The sequence below is a fragment of the Bactrocera neohumeralis genome, chromosome 2, assembly GCF_024586455.1.
Source record: "Bactrocera neohumeralis isolate Rockhampton chromosome 2, APGP_CSIRO_Bneo_wtdbg2-racon-allhic-juicebox.fasta_v2, whole genome shotgun sequence".
NCBI lineage: Eukaryota > Metazoa > Arthropoda > Insecta > Diptera > Tephritidae > Bactrocera > Bactrocera neohumeralis.
The window spans coordinates 15,818,045-15,839,901 of record NC_065919.1 but is presented as its reverse complement, the minus strand read 5'-3'; the positions used below and the strand labels follow the sequence as shown (position 1 = coordinate 15,839,901).

At 35.8% G+C, this 21,857-nt stretch overlaps 4 protein-coding genes across 5 annotated transcripts; 2 read left to right on the top strand and 2 right to left on the bottom strand.

Moving 5' to 3' along the window:
* Nucleotides 1-748: 748 nt before the first annotated feature.
* LOC126767795 (zinc transporter ZIP1) lies at nt 749-5,694 on the top strand. Its single transcript, XM_050485430.1, has 4 exons — nt 749-1,484; nt 1,543-1,789; nt 4,086-4,464; nt 4,533-5,694. The coding sequence occupies exons 1-4, from the start codon at nt 1,048-1,050 to the stop codon at nt 4,544-4,546; spliced, it is 1,077 nt and encodes a 358-aa protein (XP_050341387.1). The 5' UTR covers nt 749-1,047; the 3' UTR covers nt 4,547-5,694.
* On the bottom strand, nt 4,622-10,416 carry LOC126767789 (centrosome-associated zinc finger protein CP190). Of its 2 annotated transcripts, none has more exons than XM_050485423.1 (4): nt 10,180-10,416; nt 9,318-9,762; nt 6,907-9,252; nt 4,622-6,736 (listed from the first exon to the last, which is right to left on the bottom strand). In XM_050485423.1, exons 2-4 carry the CDS (start codon nt 9,717-9,719, stop codon nt 5,699-5,701), a joined length of 3,786 nt encoding a protein of 1,261 aa, XP_050341380.1. In that variant the 5' UTR covers nt 9,720-9,762; nt 10,180-10,416; the 3' UTR covers nt 4,622-5,698. The 2 variants fall into 2 exon arrangements, with proteins under 2 accessions (XP_050341380.1, XP_050341381.1); XM_050485424.1 differs by lacking the exon at nt 10,180-10,416 and adding an exon at nt 9,825-9,904.
* A 788-nt stretch (nt 10,417-11,204) lies between these two features.
* On the top strand, nt 11,205-14,165 carry LOC126767790 (ribosomal protein S6 kinase delta-1). Its single transcript, XM_050485425.1, has 5 exons — nt 11,205-11,401; nt 11,464-12,262; nt 12,324-13,263; nt 13,586-13,805; nt 13,865-14,165. The coding sequence occupies exons 1-5, from the start codon at nt 11,306-11,308 to the stop codon at nt 14,096-14,098; spliced, it is 2,289 nt and encodes a 762-aa protein (XP_050341382.1). The 5' UTR covers nt 11,205-11,305; the 3' UTR covers nt 14,099-14,165.
* A 1,030-nt stretch (nt 14,166-15,195) lies between these two features.
* Nucleotides 15,196-19,714, bottom strand: LOC126767792 (homeobox protein Hox-D3). Its single transcript, XM_050485427.1, has 2 exons — nt 17,724-19,714; nt 15,196-16,531 (listed from the first exon to the last, which is right to left on the bottom strand). Exons 1-2 carry the CDS (start codon nt 18,815-18,817, stop codon nt 15,583-15,585), a joined length of 2,043 nt encoding a protein of 680 aa, XP_050341384.1. The 5' UTR covers nt 18,818-19,714; the 3' UTR covers nt 15,196-15,582.
* Between the last annotated feature and the right edge of the window lie 2,143 nt (nt 19,715-21,857).

Below are 21,857 nucleotides of genomic sequence, written 5' to 3'. Positions count from 1 at the left end.
TCACCACTACTGTTATTGCTATCTCCCGTACTTTCAATGCTATTTTGCATTTCAGCTAACATCTCGCGGCTTTGAGGATGCAATAACGTTACCTGTACATTACCAGTAGAATTCGCATCACCATCGTTTTGGGAATGTTCTTTTAGTTGTAACCCAGGTGCTATAGTCAATTTTGGACCGTTATCACCGTTTTTGCAATCAACGGACGTAGAAAGATTTACAGTTACACCGTCTCCAAAATCCATACCATTTGCCGATAATTTAATTTTTGTTGATTAAAGAAAATTGTTTATCTTTATAAATTAAAACATATCTACTCGAACAATTATTTTAATGAATAGATATACATATATTTTCCAAACTCTATCACTTTATATATTATAGGGTTATTCTACCTTTCAAAATAAGAAACACTTTGCAAGCAGTAATGCAGCGAAATGCAGCTGGTTTACAATATATGTGCAATAAAACCCACATGAATATTAGTACCAATTCACTTTTGACGTCATTGATTAGGGTTGCTGTGGAGAGTTCAAGAATGAAAATTACATAAATTCTAACTTAACTAATTATTTGCTCTTTTTTATTATAAAATAAAAAACTTTATATTTCATACACAAAGACTTTAAGCAAATAATCTAATAGAAATTCAATTAAAAATATTTGCTAGGTATAAATACATTTGAAGATCTCGCAAGAGCAACTCTGCAATAGTTTACCTTTTGATAATTTTCGCATGTTATTTACATGTTCATTATTTAAGCTATTTATGTTTATAAGCAAAACATCAAAAGACGGGATAGTGATAAGATTAGAGCAATTAATGTTTATTCTGTTCTCATTTTCAACTAAAGGGAGTGCTTAGATTGCTCATTGTTACGCATTGAAATTGATGCTATAGATAACAATTTTTGAATGAGTCTTTACAGTAATAGTTGAACGTTGGTTGCTGGGTCTACTATAATAAAGCATTATAGCATTTTATGTTTTATATCTCAACAAATTTCTTACTGTAAAAAGGGTTTTAGAAACACGCGTGTTTTAGCAATGTTGAGTTCAAGTAATGGTAGTGTAGACCGCGGAGATGGTGAAAAGATCTTGGCTATGTGTAGCTTAGGTCTTGGTAGCTTTTTGTTTGGAATGCTTCCTGCCGTCATTTCAGCGCAAAATCGTCGACGTTTTCCTCTAACTATATCGTTATTGTTGTGCTTCGGAGCTGGTATACTCTTGGCTACTGCCATAGTTCATATTTTGCCGGAAGTACGCAAACAGATGGATTCAAACTTTGCAGAAATAACTATTTGTGGGGGATTTTTTTTAATATATTTTATTGATGAGTTCATACATTACTTCTTTGGTGAAGCTATACAGCACACACATTCTCATGCCACTGGCTCCAATATACCCAACAATCACCGTAATAGTAATTTGGACACGGACAGAACTCCACTTTTGAATGATAGACGTGATTATTATGCTAACCAGTAAGTTTATAGAGAAAATGGTCAAAATTATATTTTAATTTTTTTTTTATAATTTTAGAAATGGAGAAGGTCAACAAAATAGTTCTGACTCGAATAATGAGTCAACTCACCAACATTCGTATTATAATACATCACATTGTGCAGAGGAAGCAGTTATTGCGGAATCTAATGCGAGAATATGTCATACGAGTCATGAAGAACCATGTGTTCAATCTATGACAGGTACCTTGGGACTTTTTGTAGCATTGTCTCTACATTCAGCTATCGAGGGTTTGGCAATTGGAGTTCAAAATTCTTCAAGAAAGGTACATTTCTCTAAAGTTCAGGGATATATTAGTCAATATTTCACGACAACTCTATTAAAGTTTACTAAATAAAAAAAATACAGTGCTGCATTAAATGTAAACTTCTTTGTGCTTGTGCAGAGGTTTAGGTTTCGCATTCAAAATTTAAACCTGGCTAATTCTAAATTTGATATGATAGATTGTATTCCTCTTTTGTGTTTATATATTGAACCAAACTACTTTATTTCATAAATTTATTTTATTATACCCTGAACAGGGTATATACAGTTTGCCGCAAAGTTTGTAATACCCTGAAGGAAAAGTCGAAGACCCTATAAAATGTATATATAACTGATCAGCGTGACGAGCTGAGATGACTTAGCCAGTATTTAGTATGTCACTGCCGAAGTTATATATATCAAATTAAGTTGTTGTATTTAAAACTTGTTGATATTATGTAAAAGTTTATATATGTTTATATAAACAACATGGCAGATTCTGAAAAAGCATGCCCGAAACTAGCAGGGGATTATAGTTTTTGTCCTACCGCTGCACACTTACATATATAATACTCCAATTGTAAATAATTTCATAGGTAATGTGGTAAACATTTATTCATTAGATTTAACATATGTAACAGTCGCTAACACATATAATCCACTGTTATCACTTTGTTGACTTGGCCTAGATATGGCTTTTAGTTTAAATGAACAATCATCATTTTTGAATATTAGGGTCGACATAAATACTACTATAGTTACATATAGCCTTAAAATAAATTATTTGTTGTTATTGCATAGTCAATTATAATACATACGAAAATTTTTAAGGTGTGCATCTTACCTACATAAAAAATCTAAGTAAGACCCAAAGTATCCAGTGGATACTATCCACGACAGACGTGTCAATGAATCCCGTACGAATCCGGATATATGTACATACATATATATTTTTTTCTGCCAGTACAAAAACTGTCAATTTCTTACTTGTTATTGCATTTTATGTCTTTACTACAGTTTGCCATAATTGATGTTAATCCATGATTCCCTCTTGTAGATTTTGAATTTCTTTTGAAACATCTAATTATCCTCCGATAGGAAAGTCCAGCTATTTTGAATGGTTGTGAGTGTAATTAAATACACTACGCGCTGAAGCGAGAAATTATACAAAGAGCAGCCAGTATCTGTATCAGTGGATCTCTCGGAACAACGTCAAGCGGGGCACTGAGCGTAATTCTACACTTACTGCCAACAGACTTGTTTTTTAAGAAAATGGCAGCGAAGTCAGTTGTAAAACTGAGAGAATTAGCCCTCTTAGTCGCCAGCAACAAGGGACATACTATGATTCAAAAAGAGCTCCCTTTTAATCCCAGTAGCACGGATTTTCGAAATCCTATAGAGCTGAATTTAAATGCATTAATCAATATTGCCTTCCCTTCCAGAGAAGAGTGGGGAAGGGACGAGGTGGGCAGGGTCACAGGAAAAAGCATCCATACGGATGGTTCCAAACTAGAGAACAAAGTAGGAGGTGGTGTATTCTCTGCAGAGCTACATAGATACCAAATCGCCTTCCGCCTTCCGCCTACCAGACAACTGCAGTGGCTTCCAAGCGGGGATCACAGCAATTAGAGAAAGCCTTCTTGTTGGGAAAAGGAGTGTGCTCAGAACAAGGAATATTTTCATTTATACAGGTAGTGAGTCCCTAAAGTGTCTAAGGGTCTGGTTAAGATAGTGAAGGAATGCCTTGATCTGTTGGTGGACCTAAGATCCTACTTCACAATCAACCTGCAATGGGTTCCAGGACATGGTGATATACCTGGGGACTGTGAAGCGAATGAACTAGCCAGACAGACACCACCCTACAATTCGACCCCGGAAAAGAGGAAATTTACATGCCTCTGGCTAATTGTAGATGTTTAATTGACAAATGCTTATGTTATAAATATAGCTGAGTCACGGTGAAACAATTCCTGACTTGCTCAACAAGCAGACAAACGTGGCATGAATGGAACATGGGTCGCACATGCCGACTATTAAATCTTAAAGGAATGATATAAAAACTCTAGTAGTAGAGTGGGGACTTTAGTCCCGGTGGTATCAAAGTAGTCCTCTAACCTAACATATGTTATATTAATTTAAAAAAAATATTATTTAAAAACTATAAATCTGACGTAAAAGGTTCATAAGACAAGTATAAAAATACTCATAACTATTCTTAAAAAAATGGGATCGACTTGAAATTTAGACAAAGTCATACGGATATTAAAATAAAATGCCTTAGAAAAAAGTGTGTCGTTAAATACTAAGTTTAATTTCAGGTGCTTTTCCTGCTTGGCGCCGTCGCATGCCATAAGCTCGTCATGGGCTTTTGTTTAGGTTTGGAGTTTCGCTCAAACCCACAAACAACGCTTCGCCAACATTTTCTCGGCATTGTAGTGTTTGCATTGGGTGCTATTTGCGGCATCGGCATAGGCATGATTATCGCCGATATACCGTCGGGTTGGTCGACTGCTGCGCTGCCAATTGTGCAGGCGCTCGCTGGTGGCACGCTCTTTTATGTAACTGTCTGCGAAGTTATACCAAGAGAAAAGTCGCGTTGGCATCAAAACGCTGGACGCAGAATAGCCGGTTTTGGACAGTTTTTGGCGGTTATCAGTGGCTTCGCGCTAATGTGTTGCATTAACTATTTCCTTGACGGTAAACACTAAAAAATATGTTTTATGATATATGTATGTGATCATTTTTTAAATTTTATTTTGATAAAGACGGCGATAGCTAACGGGAATTTTCAACTATAAGCAATCTCTGATGGTAATCTCCAATATTTATTTTTTGGCTATAAAACAATAAAAAGTTTGTGATTTTATAAGTGTGTGTTTATTATAGTAGCGTAAATATATATTAATACATTTATTTTACACGCATTTTTTAACGAAATTAAATTAATTTGAAAAGTATCCGTAAACTTATGTATTTATTTCTCAATCGTCGCAACAAATATTCTTTTAGAACTGACTTTTAAGATCTATTTTGACATGTTATATTGACAACTGAATCACCAAACTTCGAGCTTTTGATAGATTTATAAAAATAAGTTGATACATCGTGGTACATACATTTAATCGAGTGAATTCATTTTTTCGTTTTGATTATAAATATGTGGTTATTTATGTATGTATGTATGTATGTATTGGTGGAAAATTCACTCTTTTACAAAAACTATCAAAAATCATGAATAATCATATTTATAGACTAAGTTAGTAAATAAGTCTAAAAATTAATCTCGGGAAAACTTAATTAAACTTCTTATTATTAATTGTTTCTGTATTTATATGCAATTATATGCACAATTTCTCTGCTATTGATGTTTATATCGTTTTTCAGAATATCTAGGTGTGTATGCTATGTACTTATAATTAAATATGTTAATTGCAATATATTATTGTGATTCATATATTTATATACAATATTCCAATTCACATGATTTTTTCTGTTTTTGATGAAAAAAAAACAAGACATTAGAATAGATCAACAATTTATGTCAAATATCAATCCATTTAAGGATTTTCCCAACATTTTATGCGAACTAAACATCTATACAACAAACAATAGTTATATAATATTTTTAATATTAATTTTTGAAGATTGAATCTTCTTAATTACGCTGTCAAATCAATCAATTAAACCAATTTCAAAATAATGCATTTACGAATAGACGAATTGACAGAAGTAAACCTTGCGCAAAGTTATATTCAATTAATTTATAGAGCAACGTTAGAAGGAATTTATTTCATATTTAGAGGTTATAAAATATTGTAACAGCTTAGTTATTATGTAAATATTTATGTATCCATATTGTATTGCGCCAACGCATGTGTATCTAAAATTATGTTATTCCGATTAAAACTTACATTGCAATTAAATCTAGATCTCATAGTGTTCCCTCTTCCTCTGTTGTGATTGTTGCTGCAGGAGGAGCTACTATTTGCTCGTCTTCCTCCTCATCTTCAGCCCATTCGCTAATAAGACTGTTTACACGTTCTGTCGTTTTTATTGATTCGATATTATCTTTGCTTGCTTCACTGGTTTCTGCATGAACATCTTTTATGGTGTTTTCAACAGTTTTCCCATTATCTTCAACAGGTTCACCTCTGTTATCAGGCTTCTCAGCAATGACTCCATCTGTATCCTTATCGTCGTCTACTTCAGTGTCTCCACTGGATTCAGTTGATTTTACCTCTGTTTTAGAAGGTTCCGGAGTTTCCACACTCGATGCTTTTGCTATTTTAGTTTCTGCTGCAGAGCTTTCCGAAATGAATTCCTCTTTTATATTAAGTTCTTGTAGCATCTCACGCTGGAGTGAACTGTCGCTGGCGATACCAGCATTAATGGTAATATCCGTTTTACTTTCTTCTTCTGATATGTTGTCTGTTTCGACCAATGTCGTGTCTTTCGAAGAAGCAGCAATATCTTCAATTTGTGTTGCTACTTCAAGATCCTCAGCAGATCTTTCATCCATTTTCTGGCCTTCGTTTTCTTTTTCCTCGCCCTCTATTTCAGTTGCATCTGTGTCCTCCTTATGTAAATTTTTCATTAGCATATCTAAATCATCTTCGTCTCCCTTGGCATCGTCTACGTCCATATTTTCGTATGCGGGATTATCATCTTGAAGAATTGCATTGTCTTCAGATGTACCTGCGATGTCACTTTCGGTGTCGACTGTATTTTGTTCCATGGATTTATTGCCCACTTTTTCAGCAACTTCAGCATTTTCTTCTATTGTTCGTTCTTGCTTGGATTCAATGGGATTATTTTTTTCTTCCAATATATTTTCTATACTTTCTGTTGCCTCTATTTCTGTGTTTGAAGCAGCTGCTGGAGCTTCTTGCTCTTCATCATTTTCGTCCTCTGACCAGTCTCCAGTCAATTCTTTTAGCTTTTGGTTTATTGCATCGGCGTCTTTATTTTCCTAAAATATTAGATTAAATATCATAAAATTTAAATTATTAACACACACTAGTTTAATAGAGAACAAATTTTATGTATGTACAAGTATATACATATGTATGTACATAAATACAGTTTTCAGTCACACAGAATTTTATATTTGTGAATATAACTATACTTGTATGTATGTACCTTTACTTGTTGTTTAGCTTCTATTTCTTGGTCAGCCATCTCGTGGGCACTGATCAAGTTTTCAGCCCATTCCAAGTTCTCTATTGATTCCTTGCTCTCGTCTAATGCACCTCCGCTGGAAGTGTTTTTTTTATCGTCATTAACTGTTGTGGCACTAATTACGTCTGAAGTTTCCTCTGCATCGTCGTGTGTGTTCTGGGTATCAGTGAGTTCTCTATAAATTTGACTATCGTCGAAGTCTTCAACTGCAGATGCATTTTCAGCTGTTACATTTCCAACTCCTTCATCCATTGCTTCATCGTCATGTTCTGGTTCAGCTTCGATATTAGATTGCTGTGTGGCCTGTTCCTTTTCACCACTGCCACTTTCCATATTGTCTTGATGTTCGCTTAGCGCCGTTGTTTCCGCAGCATACTCAGTGTGCTCATTCAATACCATTACAACCCCACCACTGCCATGATCTTGGTTCAATTGCGCCATTATCTCCTGACGTTGTTCATCGGTCAACACCATTTCGTTGCCATCAACAGTAACGAATTTTGGTTCGGAAGCTATAATTGCGCTTTCATTTGTTTCCATAAATTCCTGCTGCTCACTTATAATTCCTACTTGTGCATTTATGTCAGTAGACACGTTACTGCTCTCCATATTGATTATCGTTCCGGCGCTGGGTAAACTAATATCGGATATTATTTTAATCTTCGACTCCTTCTTTTCTTTTGATGCATTGTCTGGTGCTCTTATAACTTCATTGGCGTCTTGCGATTCCGAAAATTCTTCATCCGAATAATCTATAATGCCGTCTTCTAAAGCCTGCTTTTTATGGTAAGTTTTCATGTGGTTATATAATTGTAGCTCGCGTGCAAATATTTTGTTACAATAAATACATTGCTGTTTATTTTCATCTGGATGCGCTTCAACCATATGTTTATTCAGTGCGTTTGTGTCTAAAAATGAGTTAGAACACAACAAACATTGCGGGAAAGTGTATGAAGTAGTTTTCACTTTATGCTCAACTTCCATATGGAAATGGAGTTCACGTTTAGTGCTTGAACGCCAGCCACAATGTTCACATAAAGCTGGATCGATTTGTTCTTTGTGTGTGTTGATCAAATGGCGACGAAAGCCGCGATACGATGGAATACTTATTGGACGACCATTAACTCCACAACGTAGACACAACCAAGGGCCAGTGGTGTTTTCTGCGCCTAATGCAATTAATGCATGCATCGTTTTACTATCAATCCGGCGTTTTTGGGCGGGAACTGCGGATGATGTTGCGACGTTGCCAACACTCACATTGGTAGGCGTTGTTGATGTGGTTGATGGTGAAACTTTCGGTACTGCTGGCTGTTGCATCACTGTTTGATTCAAATTATTTTGAGACTTCTCCATTGGTTTCAATAAAGTTTGTGAGGAAGCTTGTCCCCGCAGAACTGATTGCGATTGAGACGAAGACTGACTTTGTGTATTACTAGTAATGCTTTCCAATTGCTCTTTCTTTACAATAATTTTTTGTGGTTGATCACCAGAGCTAGGCATTATCTTTAACTTAATATTTTTATTACTCTTTACTAAATGCGGATACTGACGCAGTACTTCTTTGATTATTTTAGCATGATTCATTTTGGAATTGGAACTATCTTTGACTACAATAGTAGGAGGCTTTTCATTTTGGTTAATGGTGATAGTGGTGGCGCCATGTTGTAATTGCGTTTGACGCGATGTGGATGGTTGCATGGCAGCTGCTGTAGCCGCAGCAGATGAAGTCGCTAAATCGTCGTCATCGTCATCATTATGTATATCATCTTCCATCATACTGCTTTCATACTCGCCTTGATCATCACCGTATTCCGCAGCAATTTGCTTTCTCATTCGCTGTTGTTCAGCAAATTCTTTTACATCTTCAATATTTAATTTTTTTGTTGGCGGAGATATCAAAGTATTGCTGGCGGGTCTTTTATTATTGTTATAACCTTTACGTAACTGTTCAAATGGCGATGTCGCTGATGGCTCTTCTGGCTCTTGTTTAATAGTAGTTTGATGTGATTCTTGTATGGACTGGTTGCCAAACTGTGTTCGACATTGACCTGTATTAGAGCTATTTCCATTATTTGTTTTTATTAGAGAAGTTGATCCTATTTGTTGGCGATATTGACTTTGTGCAGTTGCCAGAGTTGATGAAGATGCATTGGTACTAACCGACTTTGTTTGCGCTATACGACGCTGAACACCAGAAACACTATTTGGCGATGTTAATATACGACGTTGTTGAACGCCGGGCTGTTGTGAAGGCAAATTTCCAGTTACAGGCACACGACGACGCAATGGTTTCGGACTAGGCGGCTGTAAATATTTAAATGATATTAGTTAATTTCTTATACATATATAGAACTAATGTTTAAACATACCCGTTGCATGCGGTTTACACCTTCCATCGTACGACGATGTGCTTCTAGCAACTTAAGCAAAACTGTCATGTTCATATCCTTGGCTGTTCGTAACAGCTTACCATACATCTTTAGCTCGAATTCTAATGTTCCCGTGTACATGAAGTTGACAATGGGTACAACAACATCGGCTTGTAATTCATTAGGCATGATGAGCGCATCGTCTACCATTTCGCATGTTTGCTCCAGTACATTAAAATAATCTGTGCAAGCACTAAGCACTAAGCGGTGTACCTTCAGTTGGGAATTGTCTCGAAACTGTAGTGTAAGATCACAGTAGTCGGTCTTGTTGAAAAAATTTTGTAGTTTCTGAAGGAAGAAGACACCCCAGTTGTCCACTTTTACCGACTTGATTTCACCCATATCAGTGGTGTAACTTTCCAGATTAGAACAGATATTTTAATACCTATAAAATACACAGATAAATAATTACATCGACATTCTAAATAAAAACAAAGAGTTAATTACAAATCTATCACTTTTGGCATGGGCATAAATTTTTGTAGCTTTCACAATAAAGCAAAAGTAAAGTTCTACCAAAAGCACAACAAAATCAGTTGAAACGCTCGTACCCCCACTGCGTACCCGTGTATTCACTTTCTTCACAGAACTTAACTAAATCGGTGTACTCATGCAAAGTACGAGAAACTGTACTGCAATAGCCATGTAGATATATTGGAGGCAGTACTATAAAAAGTTCTTCCAATAAAAACAACTATCACATTAGTTAATTTCGATTCCGTTTACACTATTGTAAATATCTACCATAGAGTAATATTCTAAATATATCTAAATATATATTTTAAAAATTTTATTGATTTACTTTTCTCACTTCCACTCTCGTTTCTTGTCTGATTTATTATAGTTGTTGATAAAACTTAACGGCTTGGCGTTACAAAACGTCAAAATTCGAATGCAAAATGTTTACAACATTTATTATTGTGGCAAATTTATTTTAATCTGCTTTTGCCTTTTACTATGCCGCTGCTCGAAAATGAATTTTACGAAAATGCAGAGAAAACGAAAAAATTACTCGTCGTTTAACATTTTCCGAAAACAAGAACCAATATGGCGACTTAACGTCGAATGAACGAAACGCCATTGTGCGCCATTTTAAGGTGTGTGTATTTGGAAAACTAAGCATTCACATTTTCTAAAGACACGACAAACCTTACTAAGCAGTAAAAACCAAACCAAGGTTTTCTTCAACTCAATTTTTGCAGATCGAAAGTTCGTTATCCTTAAATAACTGTGAATAAATATGAAGAGTTTTTTGAAGGAACAATAACAGTTTCTTTGAAAATAATGTAAATGACTAAATATAATGGTTCTTTAAATTGAAAACATACAATTTAGTTACTTTTGCTTGAGCTTTTTTGTGGCTTTTGACATTTTCACGAATGAAGCACATATAAACATTAGTTGTGTTTTCATAAAAATTTTCAAGAATAGGTATTTTTATATATGTTATACATATACCTGTAAATTAACGCAAACCTTCAATTTAGACACTTGCTGTATTAATTTTTATAAATTAATTTTTCCTGTTAAATGTTAACTATCTGTATTTGTAATCTGTTAGTGAACATTCGAATGTTTCCTGAAAATATTTTGGGCATTTTTAGAAGTTGTAGGTGCACAAATAAATTATAATTTATATTTTTTGCTTAATTTTCTGTTAAAATCAAATTTTAGCTCCCTTATTCGAAATTAATTACCTTTACAAAATTTTTATAATAATTTCAGAGAAAAGTAACAAATTATAGTTGCCACTGATGCTTGTCGGTAAAGATGTTGTCTACAAGGTTTTTATTAAATTCTTTAATATGGTAGCACACTTTTGTTAACATATGTTTACAAAAACTGTTCACATTTCATGTATATCAATAAATAATATGCCAAGTTGATAAAAGTATTTTGTATATAAATAAGGAAAGTAATACAATAAAATGACTCCCAATCTTGGTGGTTGGATTCATAGCTTCACAGTTACGGACACGCTAACCCATAAAGCCGGTTATACTATATACAAAATTACTTCAATCGTAACTATTCAATCAAATCTATTATGCTTTTCAGATATATAATATATTTTTCCTTTCAATAGGTATTTCCAAGGGCTCTACCTCAAGCTCTAACCTGCTTAACAATTTGGAAACGTTTTCATGATATAAAACGTTTACATCGAGAGCTATCACGTCGACATCGTAGTCTTAAATTGCCAGGGCAGCTTCCTGAACCAACAGATTGTAGTTTTTTCAAACGGTTCGACGCAAATGTTATATGTCGGCGAAAGGAATACATTTTGCAGCTACTGGATTTCGCTGCGCAACATCCGGCGCTCTACAAATGTCATGCATTCACACAGTTCTTTAGTGAAGCGCAACAAACCGTAGTGGGAGGAGTTGCAAATAGTAATCAAAATAACTTAAGGGCCACAAAAAAGGCATCACCGTTGCATCAATTGTATACCGAAGATTGTCTTAAAGGTGGAGCGATAGCGGAAATATGTGATACACTTGATTTACTTTACGACCCTTATGATATAGACGTCAGCATCGCCTCACTTGATCCCTTGAACACGCAATTGGAAAATATAGATGAACAGAACACTGTTGGCGTAAAACCACATTTAAACGATTATGGTAGTAACTCACTGGCATTAGATTTGGAAAATGCAAGCAAACCAAAATTAAACGATCATGTTAGCTTGGAGGAGACTCCTTGCAAAGATTACAAACGTTTCCTAACGCCTATGGCTTCAATTGAAAGTGAAGATAGCGACTATATTTATGAAGCAGCATTAGAATTTAGTAAAGCAGTTCAATCCGAAGCAAATTTAGAATTTCAGGAGGCTCATGCGCGTTATAAGCGTGGCGTTGAAGTATTGTTGATTGGGTCTAAAGGTTAAAATCAAATTTAAAAGATAAATTAAACTTTCATAAACTACCCTTATTTTTTTTTTAGATGATACCAATGATGATCGTAAATTCATTGCAAAAGCTAAAATTTCGAAATATCTTGCACGAGCAGACGACATATATGAGAAAATTTTGACTAATAATTCCAAAGTTGGAGTTTGGCACGGTACGAGGAATTTTCAGTTATCTATCGATGTGACAGAGTGTACAGTTGATGGCAGACTTTCTGTATATCTCGAACGTCCATGGAACCACTTGGCCAAATATAAAGTCTTAAAAATTCTAGGAGAGAGTGTAATGCAGGTTTATTGTGTGACAGAACCTGAACCACGAACAACATATGTGATGAAAGGCATTGAAAAACCATCCAGTAATGTACCTACACAAACCGTTTTTTTGCCACAACACGTACCTTTTATGGTAGATCTATTGGCATTCTTTCAGTCAGAACAGAAAATCTTCTTACTATTAAACCATGCGGAAGGTGGGCGTCTGTATGACTATGTGCGATCATACACACCGACGGTAGCGTCGAGAGGAAGCAATTATTTCTCTGCTTTATTTCCGGACGATGTGGATTCTCAAACATCAAATATCACCAATGCGTCGGCAGTTGTTGCGGAAAGCTTTTATAACGACAATAACGGTTATGAAGAAGATACTCGCCTTTCCAGTACAGCTAAAGCAAATGATCAACTCATAGTTCCTTCTGAATCTGAGGAATTTAGAGAGTTAGTGCGCTCGTCCCATAAACTGCTCCAATCAGTGTCCAAAACATTGCATCAGATAAAACAATTGGAAGACATAACACAGGAGACGGATAAAATGGGTGGTACATCATTTAGAAATTTAGAGTGCCAATCATCTCCGCTCATGAATAAGAGTATTATTAAACACTCGAAAATTCCAGAAGCTAGTTTAAAACAATGGATGCGAGAGTTAGCGGTTGCTATACACAGCTTGCATGGAAAAGGTGTTATATTGAGGTAAGTGGTAAACAAATTTATAATATTTCTCTTTAAGAAATTTCCATGTAAAGAGCTTAAAATTGTTGTTGAAAATAGTTTCCGATATTTTTTTGAATTTGGTTTTGTTTTATCTTAAAAATTATTAAAAATAACCACAATAATATTTACACCAGAACTATAAACTACAGTGCTTTCGCTGCAGCATACAAAATTTAACTATACAAACTACATACATAAATCTGACATTTAATGTCCTTTTCAGCTGTTTTCAAGTAGTTCAGTTCTATATTAATACGTATATAATATACAAATATTGTTTTATAATATTCGCATATGCTAGCGATCTTCGCATGGATAATTTGCTGCTTGGTTCAAAAGGTCAATTATTACTGACGTATTTTTATCAAAATGAAGGGCTCAGTGATTCCGATAATTATATGCACAAAGCTTACAGTCAGACAGCATTAGACGGTCACTACGTGGCTCCTGAACGTCCACTCACATTAAAATCAGACTGGTGGAGTTATGGTATTATACTCTACGAATTACTAATAGGAATCGTAAGATAATAAGTTAAATTTTTTGTTCAAACAAATTTATATATTCATTTATTTTATAGTCTTTCAAATTAGCACATCCTGGCAGCATTGATTTGTACGGCTTTGTACAATACCCCGAAAATATTGAAATATCGGAGTGTGCTAAGGATTTGATAGAAACGCTCTTGCAACAAACGCCAGAGCATCGTGCAGGTTATGAACAAATACAAAATCATGCATTCTTCATCGGTACGGATTGGCAGACTTTGCAACGCAATGATTTGAATCACAAAAATATTAATAACGACACATAAACTGATATACAAGCATATAAAAACTATAATACAAATACATATATACATACATATGTATGTACCCGTATGTAAGTTTATAAATAATTTTTGTTGCATGCTTTCTCGGTTACAGAGTAGTTGCTGCCCCGATGTAACAATTGAAACATATTTTTATCTAAACCATTTTTCTTTCGGTGTGTTCTGCTATTTTTACCGGCAACTGAGCGAAAGTATTTCCCGTAGATATTACTAGCTCTATAATGAGGAAAAATTTATTAAAATATCAGTTCAATTTCAACCAAATGTTTTAAAAACAAAGGAGAATTTTGGATAAACTGTAACTATTTGATAAAGAAATACAATTTCAGCAATATTTTTTTATTTTTTTAAACAAGTTTTTATCTATTTGTTCCTTATTAAACTTATTAGAAAGTACAAACAAATTTAAATTAAAGGTATTAACCAAAATGAATGTTTTTGTTATTAAAAATTCTTATAATATTTAAAAACCCTAAATATTTATGGCATACGAATTACTCAATTAAAAAATTATGTAATTATTACTATTCCAAAAAGCTTAATTTTTCTATTATAAATATATTGTGTGTAGAAAAACTAAATTGTGTCAATGTTTTACAAATTGTACAATTTATATTATATACATAAAAGTATTGTCAATTTCACAACAGTTTGCGTTTAAATGTTTAAAAAGGAATATTTAAAAAAATAAAGTAATATATGCATAGTATATATACAACAATTCTTGTGTGTTTGTATTTTAGCTAAAGCCTTTTCGCAATGCATTTAAGTTCTTAGGACTAAATGAAAAATTTACATCAGTAATATATTCTAAACTATCTTTAATACAGTAATAAGGCACATACGAATGCGCTACAACAGGTATGACATTTCAAAAACCAAATCAATTGAATGTTTGGATATTTGTTTCCCGCTTTTTCGATTAATTTCTACGGTTCTACTACCTAACAGTTTACTTATTAGACGATTAGCAACTACCATAAGTATTAACTATTTGAAAAAATGGCAAGACTATGGATTCTGTTGCTTGTATATTTACTACATTTTAATAACTTAACTTTACACCGTTCATATGTACATTCTTATATATATTTTTTATATCTATATCTTGTATGTATTTATATACAAACATATGTATTACTCATGCATGAACATGTAATATTAGAAACAAAAAGGAACCTAAATTATCAAATTAAAGTGTATATAATATGCATATATATATTTTGAAATGCTCATCACGATAAATTTCCCATATGCACGAAGCTTCTAGCTGGCTTTAGAATTTGTTTGTCTCAATTGCATTCAAATTGGACGCTGAAAACAACTTCGTGAGTAGCTGGTATTTCGTAGAATATGTCGTCGCCTTTGAGTGTCGTGCATTATTGGTCCAACTGGCGGTAGCGACCAGTGTGTTTGCTGTTGTTGATGATATTGGTGTGGCTGTTTTCGATGTGAGAGCATTTCTTTTAGTGCAAAAAAGGCGGCAACACATAACTATGTGTCACATTGGCACCCTGGCCTGACCCACTGCCGTGATCTTCATTTTTGATCACAGTTTGTATACTAGTTGTGGTGCCATCATGGCAGGCTTCCTCAATGTTTTGAGAATTTACCGATCCAGCTACAATACTACCATAGTGTTGTTGCTTTATCGCTATATTGCTATCGTGTGTGTGCGATTGTGTATCGGCTATGTGACAACCACCATTCGATTGATGCGGATCCAACGGGTTTAATGTGTGTGTCACACCGCCCACACTTACATATTTTGCCTCTTCATTGCTTAAATACTTGCCGTTGCTTGTGACCTGATGATGCATCACAACGACATTGTGATCACTCATATGCGCCGACGCAGTGGCCTCATCGATTGCAGATGTGCCATAGCCGCTTTCGGTTGCGTGAATTTTATGCGATGCATTGCCATCATCGGCGCCACTGTTGGGCCCGTTCATCTCCAGTCGTGGCGGACTGCCATATTCAAAGTGACGCATCGGGAATAGTTGACTTTCGTGTACGTAAGTGCCGTATTGGCTGGAGTAGGTGCCGTATGGGCTGGCAGCCGGTGATAACAAACTGAATTGCGGACTCAATTCGTATGGCGGTTGATAGCTTGTCCAGCTATCCATGCTGCCAGGCGGCGTGACTGTAGTGGTTTGCGGGAATGTAGCGAATGGCGGCCCAAGTGACGTGTTCATCGAAGATGTCGGTGGTGTGTTCGTCTTAATGTAGCCGGTTTTACGTGGTGGCTCGTGTTTGCGCCACTTAGCTCGACGATTCTGAAACCAAACTTGCACGCGCGACTCACTAAGATTTAATTTGATGGCGAGTTCTTCACGGGCGAACACATCGGGGTAGGGAGCTCGCTCGAAAGCCCGCTCTAGCTCTTCCAGCTGATAGGCAGTAAATGTGGTTCTAAAAGTGAACGGAAATCAAAGAATTGAGAGATGTAATTAAAATTTGCGCATGTTTTTATCAGTTTTCTATTGCTCTTACATTTTTTGTTTATATAAAGTGTAAGTAAAGGTTAAGTTATTTGAACTTTTGAATTTGTGTCCATGTATTTTGAAAGTTTAATGGTTGTCGAAAAATGATCTGCCTAAAGAAGTGTGGTTTTTTAAAGTGTTTTTTCTTTTGTACCCTGAGCAGGATATATTAAGTTTACAATGAAGTTTTTAACACCCAAAAGGGAACGATCAGCATGACGAGCTGCGTCGGTTTAGCCTCTTTGTCCATATATACGCGAACTAGTCCCTTAGTTTAAGAGATATCGATATGAACAGTGGCGTAGCTACAACTTCGGGCGCCCGGGGCCAAGGATGTTCTGCCGCCCCTCTTTATCTACCTAACTACAAGTTTCATGAGGTAGTTCGAACAAATGTGAATTTTTACAAAATGTCTTCGAAGCCACTCAAATTCTGAAGTTCCAAAATTCTCACAATGCGGTTTTTGAGGAAATTGATAGTAAATTTACAAGACATCTTATTAAAAGCCATAGAAAAACCCCATTTTCGCCCTACATATATCTTGTACACTTTTGACACAATTTGCAGGAATTTTTGCCCGCATTGGAGTTTTTAAATACCATTTTTGAAAAAAGACGTTGCGCCCGGGCGACGGCCCCCTTGACTCCCTGTGCGGCTACATGTTATTAGATATATGGAGAGAACCTACAAGATTTAAACTGAACGGACCAACGTCAGCTAGAGAATATTTCACGGCAAAAATAGTGTTTTTTAAGTTCACCAGAATCGGATATAACCCAGCAGCAGTTGGAGGGATCTTAAATGTTGATATGTTTATTGTTGTTGTAGAAATTTATGAACTCATGCAATAATTATCTGAAATAATCAGTGGTTGATTTCATATTTGAAAATCCTTTCCTCAAATGTAACTGGATAACAGTTCCCTCGATATGTAAAATCATAATAAACTCCATCTACCAGTATGTTTGTAATTATAGTATGTATTGATGTGTAGTAATAAAAAGTAATAAGCACCGCACGCTGTGCGGGTAAGTTTGGTATTAACATGGCATATAAACGCATGGATTTCTTACATCCAACAATTGGCAATATTGATACTTATTATTAATTTCATTGCTTACCGAGTTTTCTTTTTCTTGATGCCATTGGGGTCGCTCTTCTTTTTCTCATTTTTGTTTTTTGCTGCCGGTGTCGACGATTGGGCACTGTTGGAGTTGCCGTTGGATCCATTGCCGCTGCTACCATTTGAATTCACCTCACCACCATTAGAACTTAATGATGCCATTTGACATATCTCATCTGCTTTTTTGTGCTTGTTATTGTTGCCTGCTGATGTTTGATTATTTGCAGTTATTGTAACGCCCACCACACTTGTGGTACCATTGTTGGAATTAATTAGGACACCATCGCTGTTGCCAGTGTGCGTCACACTGCCGGAGATTAAGCCATTTGCTTGTTGCACAGCTTCATTTCCGTTGAGTGTAACCGTGCCGACATTGCCGTCGTGGCCATGTGGGGCGTGATGGGGGCTAGAGCCGTACAACTGTTGCATGTGCTGCTCATACTCCAACTTGGCAGCTGCTGCCACAGAATTTGGCGAGTAGTCGATTTTGCCACTACCCGCTGACATGTGTGTGTGATAGTCACCTAGCATAGGCGTTTGATGGTGATTGTGTAGTTGTTTGTGATGCATCAGACCATTAGGACTAGCGACGCCACCGCTGGCTGGTGCAGGAGGCGGTGTGGCCGAGTATTGTTGTGAATGTGCTGAATGATGATCGAGCTTGTGCGGATTATTGCCATTGGGCGCAACAGTTGTGATGTATTCATATTTCTGAGTGGGCGAATAACAACCCATTTTATTTACTGAACTGTATTCCAATTTTTGACCATAGTCAGGGGTTTTATAGGGATCTAGCTTTGGCGAACCTCCAGGCAGTAGTGTATTACAGTCGGGTAATCGTTGGTTACAAAGTTCGCCGCTACTATTGTGTTGTAGTACTGAGTTTGACGGTAGTCCTAGCATGACAGGATGCACGCCATGTGCCCCAGTGGAGTTAACGCCGTTGACATTTGGTGCTAGCGGCTTGGCGCCCAAAGGGCTAAGCGGTCCTGAGAAATCGTTAAAAATTTGATCATCGAAGGTAGTGTGCTCCATGTTTACTTGAAAATCACTCACTACTTCGGCACTGGCGCAATAGTTTGTGTCTAACATCAGTAAGGTAAAAATGGAAGCGTATGTGCGTATAGATAATTCAGGTGTTGTTCAGATGCTTTTTTCTAGCCTTCAAGCGATCGTTATTTGAGTTCACTTAAAATGTTTTGACAAAGTTTACGGCCCTTGTCATGTATACATATTAGTATATTGGTATTTATAGCATATGTTCCCAGCTTCGATAAAATATGTTGATTTAATCCGATTTCTTTATTAACTTAGACGATGTCATTATTGCAGGTGCTTTTGAAAATTCAAGCGATTTCACCTTAGATATAGGATCAATCAATTAGCTATCAGGTATACATATGTCTACCCGTATACTTATATTCGCTATGCGATTAATCCAAATGGAACTGATCAATGTGCGCGTGAAAATTAAATCAAAACCAATTAATATAACTGCAAGCAATTGATAGCTGTGGCGCTACACTAAACACTCCGAAGCTTTTGCAGGCCACAAAATTAAATTGTTGTAAATTAATTAATTGCATTTATCGCAGAACGGTCGCAATTGATTATTCAGACGTTCGGCCATTCAAAGTCTCTGTACCGCATTCCTTATACACACAGATCTGCGCAAATTTTTTCCATTTACGTAGATATGCACATTTTTGCAGCGATCCCGCTTTCGGGTGAGTTTTAATTCATGTCACCAAAGCGCTTTAATTAAAGGAATTAAGTCGATTCAATAAAAAAAAACAACTAGTATTCTTCGCTAGCAGTAGTAAACTGTCAACACTTCTCAACAATTTCGTAAACTACTATTTGACACACACGAAACATATGTCTGAATATATGTTGTTAGCGCGTATTGCTGATTGCTAATAGTTGATTTCACCGTTTACACAACGCGTGTCTAACTCTAGCGAAGTCTGTGCCCTTAATTGTGCCCACAAAACGATGATTGCCTTTTTATACCCAATTTAGCCATCAATTGGCTTTGGTTGCCGTTCGACCAATCAGCGCATTGCAATGGCTGACCGCTCGCTGTGTATCGTGCATTGCGGCTACTTAAGGGTAGACGAATCGCAGAATCATATTTTTGTGCACCAATACGTTGTCGTATGTAAGAGCGCAATGGTCGATCACATATGTATGAGTGCGAAGAGTGTAAGCGTTAAAGCTATTTGATTTTCACGATTGGCTTGCACAGACTCGTATTGTATTTTGCGCACTGCATTATGTACTTACGTTTGCATTTACTGACGAAAATATTGGATTCGATAGTATCCCTGGTGGTAAAATATGTTATGAAACCAAAATGTAGTATGCGTAAAAACACGCTCGTTATTTTAAAGGTAAGAAATTATTAATTCATTGCATTTATTTCAAATACATATTCAGTAAAATAAATGTTTGATGATCTCTTTTCAACTAATTCGAAAATTTTTGTTTTCTAAAATTGTAACCCATTGCGTACTTTTGGTAAGATTATTCTTAAAACAAGTCAAGTGCTACAAAAACCTAAGGCATATGTGGATTTACGTGTATGAGCCCGAAAGTATCTAAATAGCAGTCTGTATGGGTTTTTCAAGATGAGCCGAATCCAACAACAGTTGTTCGCATACGAAGCAGTTCCAAGCAAGTTTATATATTTAATTACAGAAACTCTGGTGTTAAAAAAATAATGAAACGCTCTTTTTATTATACATATGTCGGTATGTTTATATACGTTCAAGATTCAGGGACGTAAAGAGAAAACCGGGCCCGAGATGATTGTAATGAAATTTTTGAGCAAAAAGTTTGCAAAGCATTGTTGAAGAATACCTTCCCCCGAGAACGCCGTTCCCGGTAGGAATATTCCTCGATCTGAACCTCCTCCTTGACTGTCAACATCAAATTTGACCCAGGCGAGTTAATTTAATTTAATTATCTAATTTGAAAAAGAAAAATAAGCTTTAAAGGATGCGCCATGAGTCTAATGACTCAATATACACATGTATATGTACATATATGTATATTAAAATCACCATACAAACTTTTCGCGTCGTAAACAAATGGCTGCTAAAGATTAATTGACATACGGAGAACAAACTTTACACGAAAATTCAAAAAAGATTGCACCAATCTAGGAAAAAGTATTGATTCGGATCTATCCGGGTCAAATGTGATCTTCGGTGTAAAATTGCAATGCATTTTTTCCTACTGGGTCAACGTTATTGCGGTTGCTGCGTTGTATTTGTTTTCTCACCATTCAAAACTTTCTGCATGTTTATAATTTGGCATGCGAACTGCTCTTCTGCTATGATATTGTCTAACCCCCTTCCATTATTCCATAAGTATAGGAATGCTTAGAAGCGTTGAAGATGCACAAACATTCTATTTGCCAGCATAAGCATGCGGCAAGCGATTTAGGCAAAGAACATAAAAAAAAATTGTTTTATGTTCTCCGATTGAGGGGTGTCAAAGAAACACACACACACACCAAGCGTTTGGTTTCGATTGAAGATAGATTGCGTGAGCGCTTGCGCGCCCTCAACTGTCAAATAGTGAATAACTTTTGAAGAGAATGCGGGTAAAATTACGCTACGCTATCGGAAGGTTGCAGTTTAATGGCATGAGAATAGTCAATGAATGTAAAGGATCTCAGGAATTGACCGATCGTTTGCATTGGATTTGCGGTCAATGGTAATATATGAGTTTTTGTGATTTTATGCAAAGGACGAAAAATTCTTTTGTACTTATTGAAGAGTTATAGCATAATTAGAGGAGATGTTTTAAGTAGTTATTGTTGATATTTTAATAGCGACGCAAATTATACTCTTAAAAGAAAGTAATGATTGCGTGACCTATTAAATTTTCATATTTTCATAATATTGTAACACTCTGAAGGATTTTCGTATTAAATAATCTTAATTCGACTTGAAGGTTATTTATATGAAACTGCGTGGCTAGGAAGAACTATTAAAAAATTTTTGGTTGACTGGCTGTTTTATACTCTTGCAACATGTTGCTACAGATTATAATAGTTTTGTGCACCAAACGGTTGTTTGTATCACCTAAAACTAATCGAGTTAGATATAGGGTTATATACCAT